We start from the raw sequence: 13851 nt of genomic DNA, 5'->3' as shown, positions 1-13851 counted from the left end.
GAAAAAAACGTACTTACCGTCCAGAAACTACTAACTACACCAATCAGTGGGTCCATGAATGTGATATTGGTCGCCGCTATATGCGTACAACATAAAAATGTGATCTAGCTTCCTTACTTGTTATTTTGCAATTGGAAGCAAGCTTCCAAAACGACAAGTTTCTTCTCTTTAGATCAAGATAGGTACGGAGAGAACGGTTCATCGATTTCGGATGCTACGGATGCATTTCGAATGCATAATGTATAAGTTCAAACTACAAATGTTCCCTACAATAGACCTGCCATTGCACAGCGAATACATTGAAAAACAGTGCATCGTCTGCTCAATTCATTTGCCATTTGCCTTATCCAGTCACATATAGGCTCAGTAATAGCTAGAAGACTGCGATAAGGTATCAATGCTTGAAAAATAAAGCAGTATTTTTCCATAGTTTTGATGTTTGCAGGTCTGCTTCGCCTAATGCAAATGTTTATACTACATGTAATCCGTTCGATAACGGTTCAAAAATGTCGTAAAATAAACTCCCTCGCAACGATTTGGCCTTACGAACATGGAGTACTCGATAGCGAGCAAACCCTTTGACACACTGGCCCTCTCAGTTTACGCCGTGGGAAATGTCTGAATGTTGTATGTAACGTTCCCACAGCGGCGCTCCAGCCGCCCCATGGGTACGTCGTCCTTCTTGTTGACTTTATCGTTATGGTGGAATTCACTCGTTGAAACATATTTTCCTACGGTCTGCCAGCTATAAGCCGGGTAATGGAGCCTCAATCCTTTATTCACATGGTTTTCTGCAAGTCTAGGCATTCTGATTCGCTCTTAGTATTTGATTAAACCTTTTCAGTGGATTCAGCAGTTATGAATGGCGCAAAACCTTTACACATTTTGAAGAGGCAGGACTCATAAAATTCAGCAAGCCATCCAGATAAAATAATAACACAAAGCGCCGCACTGCAAGTCCTATCTATGCCCTTGTCTTTGGGAAGCTGCAGTATCAGTTGTGTCGGCTCGATTCCACCACACCGTAATGCGACCCTGACCTAGAACCACACGCACTGAGCGCTGGTCATTAGCCCGGGCGACCTTGAAACCCTGAAGTGGGGGGGGGGGGGGGAGTGGAGCGGGTCTGACCGAGCAGCGAGCGACCTGCAACGCAGCTTTGACCAGTCAACGTCTCCTGCCGAAACGGCGCTAAGAAGGATAATGAAATAGATCACTATATGTACATATAGTATAGTATGTATAGTATAGTATAGATATATGTATAGTGGTCGATGTGAAAGCGTTTGACCCGCGCCGTCCTGGGAGGCGTTTTTACGCCTCACCCTCAGGCTTTTCGCAAATATTTCAAAAACGGCGACCCTGTTCATAAATTATTTCCGCACATGTTATGAAAATTGCAAACCGAAATCGTTCAAGGTCAGGTCACCAGGTCACGTCAAGTGACCTTACCTCAGAAAAAGTGCAAAGGCTCGCTACAGCTACACTAACTGGACAATCACTTTGGAACTTTCAGCGATTGATATGCATAAAATTTTTTATACCGGATTTTATATCTGTGACCTAAGGTCAGGTTAGTTTTGCGACCTCTCCATTATAAGTCAATGGGGAAAATTGAAATACGCCTCTTTTCGACAAATGCCGTTCAAAACCCTCTCAGCCATCGGTATATAGGTAAACATGACACACTGATTCGGGGAAAAATACGCCTGGGACCCCTCTGTGTGCCCCTGGGGTCATCTCAGGTCATGAACGGTCACCGTCAATTTTTTTGCTATAACTTTTGATAGAGACGTTCTAGAGTGGTGAAAACACGTCAGATGTGTTTAGCTCGACGATACGAATCGACTGAAATGCAACATCACCCTTTCCGGTCAGGTCATGACTTTGAACCTGAGGTCAAATTTTCGAAATGACCCTTCAAGGTCAAATAATAGTTCATTCGACGCGTCTCGACGAGAAGAAAACGATGTTGCCATAAGTAATGTCATGGTTCTTTTGAGTCAAAAGTTATTTCCGAAAAAAAAGTGAAAAGAGTGAAAAGTGAAAAGTGAAGAAAAAAATCGTAAAAAGAGCTATCTTTAGAGGTTTTTCCTCTTTGGAGGCTAAACCGTTGGCCTGGGGTCAAATCTGAGAACAATATCCAGAAAGATCTGTAAAAGGGCTATCGAATGCGTTTCCGCGACGCTTTAGCTCAATTGGTTCCCGAGTTAGCCGTTGGCAGTTTCCAAAATTATTGAAATGGACTAAATTTGAGCTTTGATGACCTCTGGTGACCTGACCGTTGACCTGTCCTAAAAATAACCGAAGTGTTTCTGTCGTTATATTTTTGACCCTCTTTCGATTGCCGCTTACCGCGTGTCGCTACGTGGCCCAGGAGCCGAGTTAGAGGTCCCAGCATGACACGGAAAACAGGCCACCAGCACGCGCGGGTTAAATAGCAACAAGCGTTGGTCTGTCTGTCTGTCTGTCTGTCTGTCTGTCTTTCTGTTTGTCTGTCATCTGTCTAGTGTCTGTCTGCATGTCTGTAATCTGTATGTCGGTCTGTATGTCTGTCTGGCTGTCGTTCTGTTTGGCTGTCGGTCTGTCTGTTTGTCTGTCTGTCTGCCTTTCTGCATGTCTGTTTGTCTGTCTGCATGTCTGTATTTATGTCTGTCTGTCTGTCTGGTCTGTCTGTGCCGTCTATCTGTCAGAAGTCCCGCGGGCCTCAAGTGCCTCATACTGCACTGCGGAACGTCTGATCACCACCCTCATCGCTGATCTGACCAGACTGTGACTGGGTCTGATTAGGTCTGCTCGAACGAATGCCATCCCGTACTTTGTATCACGTTCATCTGAGCATCAGCTGTGGCTAATTTAAGAACGACTGAGCGGCCTATTTGTTGGCATTAACTCAGATCGATTCAGTCAATAATTTATTTATTTCGGATGTCCGAGTAGACCTAAACAGACATTTTTGAACAGAGTTTTGTCCGACATTCGACGACATTTTGTGACGCAGATATCATCGCAAGCTAGACGCAAGATAATCACAAGATCGCAAGATAATCATACATTAATTGAAAAGTAATTTGAAGTCCGGGCGCTCTGTGCTTCCCCGCTGCAGACGGAGACGGCAAAAGTACAAAGCCCAGACGGAACTCTGTCCGATATGTACCCGGAAGGCAGTCCAAACTTCAGCTGCTCTCTCCAAAAATGAGCTCATTTGCGAGCTGGCGCGGCCGTCGCGATGGCGAAGTGGCATCTGGGCGGCATTTGCCGTTCGTGAAACGATCGCATCCAGTTCCAGCTGATGCATTGAGTAGCTATGTAACGTGGGCCGTGTGTGGTCGGGCTGAGCTGCTGAGACGGGCTGCTAAGCTGAGCTGAGCTGCCTTTAGCGGTGCAGCGCGGGCGGTACCGTGAGAGACCTTTGCGGGCGGCTGCGGTGGTATTACCTGCCGTCTACTATGTTATTGCCGTGGCCGGCACGGGGAAGCTCTCACTGGGAGCACCCTCGTTACGCAGTATTAATGTCCGTTTAATGGCGTCGTGGTGGCTCCGGCGACATTGCGGTGAATGGTGATCACCAGCCGCCTTGTGCGGCTCTGTGTGATGGTCCCGGCGACACAGGGTGGCGCCGGGGCTGGTGGACGTCGCTTGTCCAGTGACACTGCACAGGACAACTCCCCCCCCCCCCCCCAGCCGGCCGGCCGGTCGGCAGCACATTTCCCCAATCTGACATCTCGGCTCGGGCTTCGGCGGCGGGCTGCGAGCGCCGTTCGGCCACCCCGCCGCGACTTGGGGACGCCCTGTCGCCGTGCGCCAAGCCAGAGCCGCAGTCGACGGCCGGCGGTCGGTGGCAGCGCCTGCCCGGCTGTGCCGCTGAGCAACAGGCAGTTGCCGGCTTCTAGTGCTCGGGGTGGGGTGTGCGGCGTGCGTGAGTTACCACAGTGAGTGTGACAGTGCTCTGAGTGGCTAGGTGGAGAGACGATAACACCTGACGGCCAGTAGAACAGAGGAGAAACGCCTCACGTTTGGGCAGAGCACTGCCACGTTTTTGGGACGCTGAGCTGGAAGTAGCGTCCTCAGTGGCGCTGCGGTCTGCGACGCGTGGCTACACGTCACCGGGAAACTCTGGTCCTGTGAAAGCGGCCCATTCGTGTCTGGGTAGCGCCCTCGTACCGGACCAGCCGACTGGTTCCGTGTGAAGCGCCACGCGAGCGTCCGGTCGATATTCCATTCGGACCGCATTGATCACAAACCTTCTGCGGAGTGGCGAGGTAAAGGAGTGTTCAGACCCGCGTCCTTTGCTGCCGCTACCGCATTCGTCGACCCTCCTTCCCAGCAGCGGTGTCAAGTGAGGCCAGTTTTTAGCCGGTCGACCCGGTCCGCCCCCTCGTCCGCTCGCGCGCCGGTTTCGGTTCGTTCGCTCGACCGCTGCGCCAAGGTCGAGTGCGAGGCCGCGCGGCTCGCGGTGATACAGCGATGCTGGACTCGGCGCCCACTGGCGCCCGGCGGCGCCCCAAGCTGGCCCAGTTCGGCGCCAGCATGCGGCTCTCGTCGGTTGGTGAAGAGTGCGAAGAGCTGCCGTGCGCGTGCTGCGAGCACGAGGCGTGCGCGTCGGACCTGCGCCAACGCTCCCTGGACGTGTCCGACTCGGACGGCCCCGAGCCGTCGGTCCGGCGGCGCCAGAACGTCGCCGGCGACGCGGTCGACGAGGTGGAGCTGAAGCCGCTGCAGCAGCGGCCGGCCAGCGCCGAGCCCGACCACCAGCGGCGGCTCAGCATGGACAGCGAGACGCAGAGACCGGTGACGGTCGCCGAGAGACGCCGCTCTGTCGGCGACCCGCGTGCGCTGGCCTGGCGACTCGAGGAGGAACCTAGCGCTGATGAGGATCACCCCCAGAGAGTGAGGCCTCGCGGGATCGCCGCGCTGGGTCTCAACTCTCTGAGGAACCTGCTGCACCGCCGACGGGTCCAGGTGGTGACCCGAGAGGAGTCCGACCGAACACGTCGCGCTGACCCCGAGAAGGTCCAGCTGAGAAGGTTTAGAGACGTGGCCGAGAAAATTCGCGCCGAGATCCACCAGCAGCATCTGGACGAGCGTGTACCGGAGGCAGAGGTGATGAGGGGCATGGACGAGCACACGGCGATACGCTACCTGTACCCCTGGGCGTCCCCCGACTTGCTGAAGGTGTTTGAGGACTTTGGTGTTCACCCGCGCCGCGACGACCGCTCCGAGCGCTCATCGCTCTCCAACTTCACAGAAGGCTCAGGCAGGATCACGCCCAAGATCAAGATGCCCAAGAGGCTGTCGTTCTCGCGCTCCAAGAAGTCTCGCTCAGACATAAACACACAGTTCCGCCGGTGTCCCGAGGTGGTGAACCCGGACGTGTCTTACGCGCCGTACACGCAGCTCAGTGAGGAGGAGGCTGCTGCGGCGGCTGCTGCAGCCGCGGCCGTTACCTTCCACCTAGACGAGGCTCCTGATGAGGCCGAGGAGGCCATGCCTCCAGTGCCCGTGGAGCGCGCCCTGGCGCCCGTGGTGGGGACTTGTGCCGGACTGGTGGCGCTGACCTCTGGACTGCCTATGGCTGGACTGGCCACAGCGGCGGCCAAGACGGCACCGACAGCCGCTCCGGCGGCAGCTGAGGCCGCTCCGTCTCCGGCCATTGACAATAGCAACCTGCTGCACCCGCTGCACTCTATGCTGACGGCCGGACAGAAGAGGAAGGCTTTCAGCACCTTCGTCCAGGTAAGCGTCATGCTATGGAGGGCGTCGATTTGGCTGACGGAATTTCAGTCCCCAAAAAACAAGCTAAGTTGTCGCTGTTTCCAAGAGTTCGCTATTAATGAAGAAACAACACGTTCGATCATCCTTATGTCTCCTCTCTCTCTCTCTCTCTCTCTCTCTCTCTCTCTCTCTCTCTCTCTCTCTCTCTCTCTCTCTCTCTCTCTCTCTCTCTCTCTCTCTTTCTCTCTCACTCACCCACTCACTCACTCACTCACTCACTCACTCACTCACTCTCTCCCACCCTCCTACCTCCCTCTCTCACTCTATTTCTCTCTCCCTCTTTCCCTCTCTCTCTCTCTCTCTCTCTCTCTCTCTCTCTCTCTCTCTGTCTTCTTTCCCTCTCTCTCCATCCCTCTCCATTTTATTCTTCCTACGTTTCCTGGATTGCAGCGCTCACCCGGCATTGGCATTTTGCCGCGATACCGCCCTCACGTCCCGGTTTACACATGCAGGTAGCAAGGTGCCGTGTATAATTCATAAGTGGCACAGGCAAATACGGCTTGTTTCGCTGCGCAGTGAAGTGTCCTCCACCGCTGCACTGTGCAGTAGCTATGATACGTGCCCCACGTGGCCAGAGGCATCTCTGGGCCAGGATCGATCCCGCGCACCGGCAACAGTTGCCATGACAACCACGGACTAAACCATTGCGGGCGGTGGGAGGTGTTTTCATGCACAGGAAGGCTAATAGGAACATTAGTTCTTTCACATGTACAGTGATGTAACGACTACTGCCGTATGCATAGCCGCTCTCTTCTGAGGCAAAGCGCTATGATGATCCGCCAAATTTAGAAATTTAGAATAAATTCAAATTGAACTTGCCGGCTAACTCCTTAGGATGATCCTTTCCATTGAATTATTTCAAGATAAGTTTGACTAACACTGAAGTTTGGTGATGCGTTTCCATTTGAGCAATAATGCGGTCGAAATCCAGTGAACCGGCTGCATGTGTGCTGAAGCTGGCACCAATCTGGTAACCGACCGTGAGTTTGTGACGTCATCGGTGGCCGTGGCTAAAAGCGGACTGTATTCTGATCATCCCGGAACAATAGGGACACCGCTCCACCATTTGGCCTCGTTTTCCGCTTTGCTGCCTGCTAACAATCCAAGGGCGTTGTTTTGTATGCATTCAATTCCACTAACAGCAAATTGTTTACTCCATTGATAACATCATCGAGACTATGTGGAACAGCCAGTGTCGTTTTCTATCGTTTCGGTATGAACGTGGCTGCCTGGTCGATACAATGTCAGTACAATATTTAGGCATTTTTGGCTCACGAGCACCTGAATTGACTATAAATGTTGAAAAGGAATGATGTTCACAGAGCTCAACATATCGATAGGTGTAGGACCACAGACCTCTGTATACGGTACCTATACACATGTCTATGGTAGGACAGATCGGTATGTCCGGGAAACGGTGCAGGTTCTTCTCTTGTGGGGTCGGCTATCAGCTCGCCCAGTTCCAGGTGAGTTATCCAGGCAGTCAGCATATTGGCATACATGCCTAGCTTATGGATTGGGTTAGGCTATTATCTATTGTGATATTATCTCATACATGCCTAAACTACGCTGTACACCGAGTATATAGGTAACCTTCATGCTTCATACCACCTAGCCCATCAGTTAAGGCGTTGAGGCGTTGTGCTCAATTCAATCAAAAGTTGAATCTAACTTACCGTGGCGTTAGAACCATTTACAAGCCTCACCGTTTCCAAGCCGTTCAGAAGGATAACGTTTTCTGTTCATCCAAGCTAAGCCTGCGTCTGAGGCCTTGAAACTGTCAAGTTTCTTTTGAGAAAGTTGTGGCCTATTCCGGTTTTCACCCGCTTTCGGTACTGGAAATACCTCACTGCAGTTCTGTCCGTTTTGACCCTGAGTGGCTGGGGCGCCTTTCCATCAGGCCGACACTGTTCGAGCTGTACCGGAGAACCAGTTTGACAAATAACGGACCTCTCAACCATACCGGGCTGCAGAAGGAACTGAACTACACTGCGCGACGTTTTTCCCCACTATGCACTAGCATGTACTTATGGGTTCGCTTGTCTTCTACAACTTGGAACAGGTTTAATGTTTTTCTTTTATATGTTGTTTTATGTCTTCCTGGAATGCAACTGCACATGAACTGAAAGAAACATTGTGACATGCCATCAGTTAATGCACATCGCCATATATGTAACACCACCGCTCACTTTATCCCATGCTTTTTCCTGTTCCGACATTCAGACCTGAAAACTTAAACTCAGTGAGGATGCGGCCGTCTTTCTAGCGTGGAAATCTGAACCCAGGACCAAACAATTCATACGCGAACCTTCCGACATGTAGGTCGAAGGCACCCAATTTTCCCGAGGACACCTGGGGCCGAGATCTCGACTTCCCGGGGCTGACGGCGCCCAAGGTGTAGCCGCTCTTCCATAGCTCCCTCATAGCTCTCCATGGCTCTTCCTCACAGCTCACAAAGACCGGGCCTCGCCTGACTCACGGCAAAGTGCGCACCACCCGAACGTCACACGAACGGCCGATTGATGTCGACCAGTGGTCGAATGACGCAACTTCTGAGCACCTCTGGACCCTGAGCCGCTGAGCCGCTGAGCCGCTGAGCCGCTAAGTCGCTGAGCCGCTGAGTCGACGCACCGGCCTGGCGCTGAAATGGTCACGAACTAGGGCGACTGCGTTCAGGAAGCGCTGGTCGAAGTCTTTATATATGAAGCTTTGCTGTGCTGTTTTGCTCGAGTTTTTCTTTGGATGGCGCCATTTTTCTGTATTCGTGTACACTGCATGTGGCCTCGTATGCTCAGTGCCAGAGGACGTAATAACCGGCTCAAGCTTTTTTGTAACAATTATGTCGAATACTCGCTGCCGATATAAACCTTGACCTTTTGTGTCCAGTTCCTTGATACAGTAAAACAGCTTCCGCCATTAGGCTTACATACCGAAACGTTTACTTGCAAAGAATTATTGTGCGAAGGATGTCAATCCATTTCCTTGATAAGCCGTTGCCATAATGCGACAGTATCTAGAAGCATCGGCATTGCATCAGTGACATAAACAAGTTCGCAGTTCGGACAGCAAACAGCGCCCTAAACGCGCTAATACGGTCATCAATCTTCCTGGGCTAAGCGTTTTACTGTTGGGGCGGGCTCCCGAAATGTCGCACTACTGCCCGGCTGGGTCAATACTCAGGTGCAGTATGAAACATGCTTTACCGTAGCCCACGGTTCCATCACACACTCCGCAGTCTGCATTCAGGTGCGCATGTCCGCGGTCTAACCGGCGTGGTCGCTGGCGTTCGTTTTTGGCGACCAGGCTCGGCGACAACCACCTGTTGGTGGGGAGGTCGTTATTGTTTAGGAGGGCCCCACACTCACCACAGGTGCATATTCTGTTGGGATGAGTATGTCGATGAACGCACAGTAGAGCTGTTCTGTTCATTAGGGAGCCTGTCTGGATTTTGATTTACATTTTGGGGTCAGTTAACTTATGATCGACCTAGAGGCCCCAGAACATTTTTTTAATGATCATCAAGGAACGCTTCAAGTAGGTAAGAGGAGCAAAATGTTTGTTCGAAATTTCAGAACACACAGTATTCACACAATAAACAAATAGTGCGTCCATTTTTTGTCTGGCAATTCTATCAGTAAGAAGATAATAGGGACTTTGCCATTGTCTCTCAATATTAATCTAGCATTAACCCTATTCTCGATTTGATTGGGAGCATTCATTCACAATTGGGAGCCTTTCCCAATTGACGCATATTTGTAGTTTCAGCACAATTCGTCACATAGTGCATCGCCATATGCCCTCTGTCGATTCGTAATTGAAACCCGAAACTGGGAGCCAGCGTTTTATCTGTCCCCTGACTATCCTAACTCCACCAGTGCCCCTGCAACTTTGCACGACATCCCTCGGCTGACCCCTGACCCCTGCGTCTGCCCGCGGCCGACGGTACCGCGACCTCTGACCTCCAGTAGCCCCGGCGACTGTCACTGACTCACCCGACCAATAGCAGAGCGGCCCGCAGAGCTATGATTGGATACGGATGGGAGTGGTATACTCGAGAGACAAAGGCTGATGGCACGGTCTGTGCATATCACTGCTCGTCGCGGCTGATGGCGCACCTCGGCCCGGCTCTCAGTGGCAATGTTATGGTGCTGGGTGCCGGGCCTCGACCTCTGACCCTGATCGACGCCAGGTTCGATTGGAGACGCTAATGAGGTGAAAGGTTACACTGGGAGTGCCTGCTAAACGTTCAGCGCTATGATCTGTTGATGGGTACTAAACCTTGAAAGCTTCACGCTACTGAAGGTCTTTAAAAGTGCGATGCTGGTCTTGTCATCTTCCAGTTGTTAGCAGTTAATGGCTGTAGCCACCAGATTATGAGAGTGAATTTTACATGTAATCATTACCATGCTTTTTCGTGACTTATAGTAGATATGATAACCCACACAACGCTTAACTACCTCCTTTATAAAGTCAATAGATTTTGCACGTCACTTCGTCTCACGATGTTTTGTCAAACGTGGGAGATAGTGAGAGAATGCGAGAGAGGGGAGGAGAGGAGGGGAGAGGAGAGGAGAGCAAGGATGAGAAAGCGAGGGAAAGAGAGAGTTTTGGAGAGAGAGAGAGAGAGAGAGAGAGAGAGAGAGAGAGAGAGAGAGAGAGAGAGAGAGAGAGAGAGAGAGAGAGAGAGAGAGAGAGGGCGAGGGAGAGATAAAGAAAGAGAGATAGAGAGAGTTTTGGAGAGAGAGAAAGAGAGAGAGAGAGAGAGAGAGAGAGGCGGAGAGGGGCGAGCGAGGGAGAGGACCTGGTCGGTCGTGACGTCTGTGCTTGTGTAGAGGCGGTCCCAACGTTCATGAGCGAGCAGCCATTCCAGCAACAGATTACGAAACGGGCAGGGCAGGCCAGTGAAAGCTGCGGCGCCGGCTGCCCCGCTGGCGTACTGTTTATGGGCGCTGTAGGTGTATTGATTTAGTGGATGTTTTAAAGGTATTCCTTGTAGTGCCATTTTGTCCAGCATTGTTGGCTAACTTTTGTTGTTTCCCTTTTTTAATAATCGTGTTCGATGGCTGGTGCACATGATATGGTGTTTTCACTGCTGACGGTAGAATCGAAAGTTATTATTATTGACATGGATATATTATATACGTTTTACAAAAACGAACTGCATCTAAATTTGCTTTTGTTCTTATTTGCCGGCGACACTGGCCTATGCTGCCAGCAGCCGTTTCCCAGTATGACTGCGCAAATTTATGTCAAACGCCCTCCTTGAGGTCCGGCTGGGAACCGCGGCCGCAGCTGCGCCGATTGCGTTCACACACTATCATTCACTTGGAGGCACTATCGCCCTCACACGGAGCCTCCGCACTGTGCGCCGTGCGCCTTGTAGGCGAGCTGAACATCGCGTGAGGGGGCGGGGGGGGGGGGGGCGGCATGACGGGCTGGGAAGGCGCTGACCTTGCCTGCTCCATGGTGTCTTGCTTACACATTGGGAAAGGTCATGTGCGGAACGCCTGGCGCTGCGCGGGGCTGGAGGCGGGGTGGGGGAAATGGAATGGAGGACACACTGCTGGGGTTGCTATCTGGGAATGTTAGGTGTGTGTGGCTGCTTGTTCAGCTGGTGCCTCAGCCGCAATGGTGGGACGGGGTACGGTGAACGAAAACAAACTACATAGGACAGACTAGTTTCTACGTCTTTGTGCTCGGGTGATCTCTGTTACGGCCACGGGGTTGGGATTTGTTGAGTATCTACGCGTATGCACAACATCGCTTGTTATTCGGGTGTGGACTGTTCATATAACATTTTATACAGATAAGGAGTTTAACAGTGACTTAAGGAACAATAATAAATCAACCCCAAAACTATAGACCAAAAACGCCACATTTGAAAAAGAACCCCGCAGCCGCCACCAAAAACGTATGCACCGAGTCCCTTTGACACCAAAAGTTGCACTGCAAGTATGGCACGGATGTGTTGGGAGCCAAGCCGACCTCCTTACAAAATAGCTATTCTTATCAATACCCGCATGCTCGCATTAATTAATTAGACACACGCTCCTGCTCAATGCAGGCCAATCTGTCTGACCAGGCGTGTCTCATTTTCGTACCGTCTTCTTCTTTCAATGAGAGGCTCCCTCAGTCACCTAATCTAGTCAGAAGCGGGCTTCGGCGACCTGGCGTCTTCCCCGTAACCGACGCATGCCTTGGCGCAGACCTGGGGCTGCTAAATACATATCTGTTGACTAGTTCCGACGAACGGTGTGGCGGCTCTCACAACGTGTTACACTTCATTAGTGCTTGCTCATGTGCCCATTTGGGGTTCCGCGTTACCAAATGATAGTGCGCTTTCGTGGAGATACGAGAATATTCTGCGATTGAAAATGATAATAGGTATGGTTCTGTTTGGTTAGCTGCGAAAAAGAAATCAAAAGAAATCGTTTGATATAATTTACGGAGATGATTACTGGATAGCAAGCGTCGTACTTTTCTATCACTTGACAAATTGACAATGACATCGATCAGTATGTCAGACTAAAAACTTTGAATTGTCTTTTTCATCTCTGAACAAATGATGGTTGTTTTGACGTTAATCATCTCCAAGCCTACACAAAGTGTGTCAAAGATTTGAATAGTCACGCCCGAATCCTGATGATGAACTCGCTCCATGCAGTTGTTACAAAGGAGAGTTGCTCTTATATCTCATAAGCAGGCATCGGTAGGATTGTGATTGCAGGATTGCAAAATCCTGATTGCATTCCTTTTTGGTGGATTGCACCTGGATTTGAAATCCATTCCCAAAAACAGGATTTGATTGCGGATTGGATTGCATCATACTTCCAATTTTTGCAATCCAATCCAGATTGTGTTTGATTAGTGCTTTAAAATGGTTTGCTGCGATTGGAAATTATGAGATCGGCTTCATCGGCTTAATGTACATTGCTATCAAGGGCTTTACAATGAAACTTGAAATAATCTAAACGCTTTTAATTTAAACGCTCAAAATAATATACGCTGCTGAACTACATAGGAAGGGCAAAATTACGTATTTGAGGGCGAGTTTTAAAAATATAAAACACTGGTTGGGTAGAGGTTTAAATGTGGGGGTGTTTGAGGCCCCATAAAATACCTGTGCCTTAGATAGGAATTACTCGCAAGACCAGGTACTAGAAATGGGTGATTTGGGGATGGAGGCACAGCCCTATGCCCCCCTCCCTCCCCCAGATCCACTAGTGCACATAATAATACAACAGGATTGCAAAAAAGGATTGCGGATTTGATCACAGTCCAAGTGAAAAAAGGGGATTGCGGGTAGGAATGCAATCCACTTCGTCACTAGGAATGTGGATTGGGAATGCAATCCTTTCAAAAAGGATTTTACCGATGCCTGCTCATAAGTGCTCAGAGGTCGCTGACAAAGCTTGATGAAATGCACTCCGATATAATCAATCATTGTAGCGTTGTCATTTGTCATCATATGTCATCAGCTGTCATTGTCATGTATGATATCGTGCTTCATGTGTCAGCAGTAAGGTCATATTCGGCAGCATTCTCCGGTTTTGTATCTTGATGAGGCTCCATACCTTATTGCTTATTTTAATGCATTGAGAATGGGATCGATGTTATATACATAGGTATGTTTTTACATCCTGAGAGCCATGTAAGGTTGCTCCAGTACAAGGTCACGCAGCATGGTCTTGCATGGACTGCATGGCAGGTGTACTTTCGGTGACTATACGTCAATATTATGGGTTCTTTGGCGTCCTCATAAGGAAATGACTTCACCTTATCACTGTTTTTCACCTTTGGTCTAAATTAGGATGCCTACTTCATTTCCTTGTGATATTTATTACCTAAGTGAATGCACAACGTACTTCACACGGCATCGGTCGCGATATTTTATTTATAGGCATATCATACGCATGTGTGAACTGAATCTTTATCTCTTCAAGCTATTTTGATTGAAGCAGTTGATTATGAGTAGGAGATCACTAAACTGAACATCAAATCGTTCATTGCTTCCTCTACTTTCCTATCTGGAAAGCGCGTCGATGCTCCCGCGCGGGGCTGGGGGGGGGGTTAAAT

General features: G+C 50.2%; 1 protein-coding gene across 6 annotated transcripts in view; it reads left to right on the top strand.

The window, feature by feature from the left end:
* The first annotated feature begins 3874 nt into the window (after positions 1 to 3874).
* LOC122380997 (voltage-dependent L-type calcium channel subunit beta-2-like) overlaps positions 3875 to 13851 on the top strand; it is a 68124-nt gene continuing 58147 nt past the window's right edge. For 5 of the 6 annotated variants that reach the window (XR_006256448.1, XM_043364647.1, XM_043364649.1 and 2 more), the window contains exon 1: positions 3891 to 5736. Coding sequence is in view for 5 of the 6 variants with exons in the window: in XM_043364647.1 (XP_043220582.1) it covers positions 4468 to 5736 (1269 nt within the window). In the remaining variant the exon portion in view is untranslated. Of the gene's footprint in view, positions 5737 to 13851 lie in introns of all 6 variants that reach the window. The other variant, XM_043364645.1, reaches the window with a different exon arrangement.

This window comes from Amphibalanus amphitrite, unplaced genomic scaffold (genome assembly GCF_019059575.1).
Source record: "Amphibalanus amphitrite isolate SeventyFive unplaced genomic scaffold, NRLGWU_Aamphi_draft 000111F_arrow, whole genome shotgun sequence".
NCBI lineage: Eukaryota > Metazoa > Arthropoda > Thecostraca > Balanomorpha > Balanidae > Amphibalanus > Amphibalanus amphitrite.
Note: the sequence above shows the minus strand (reverse complement) of the source record. Positions and strands in the feature narration are given on the sequence as shown.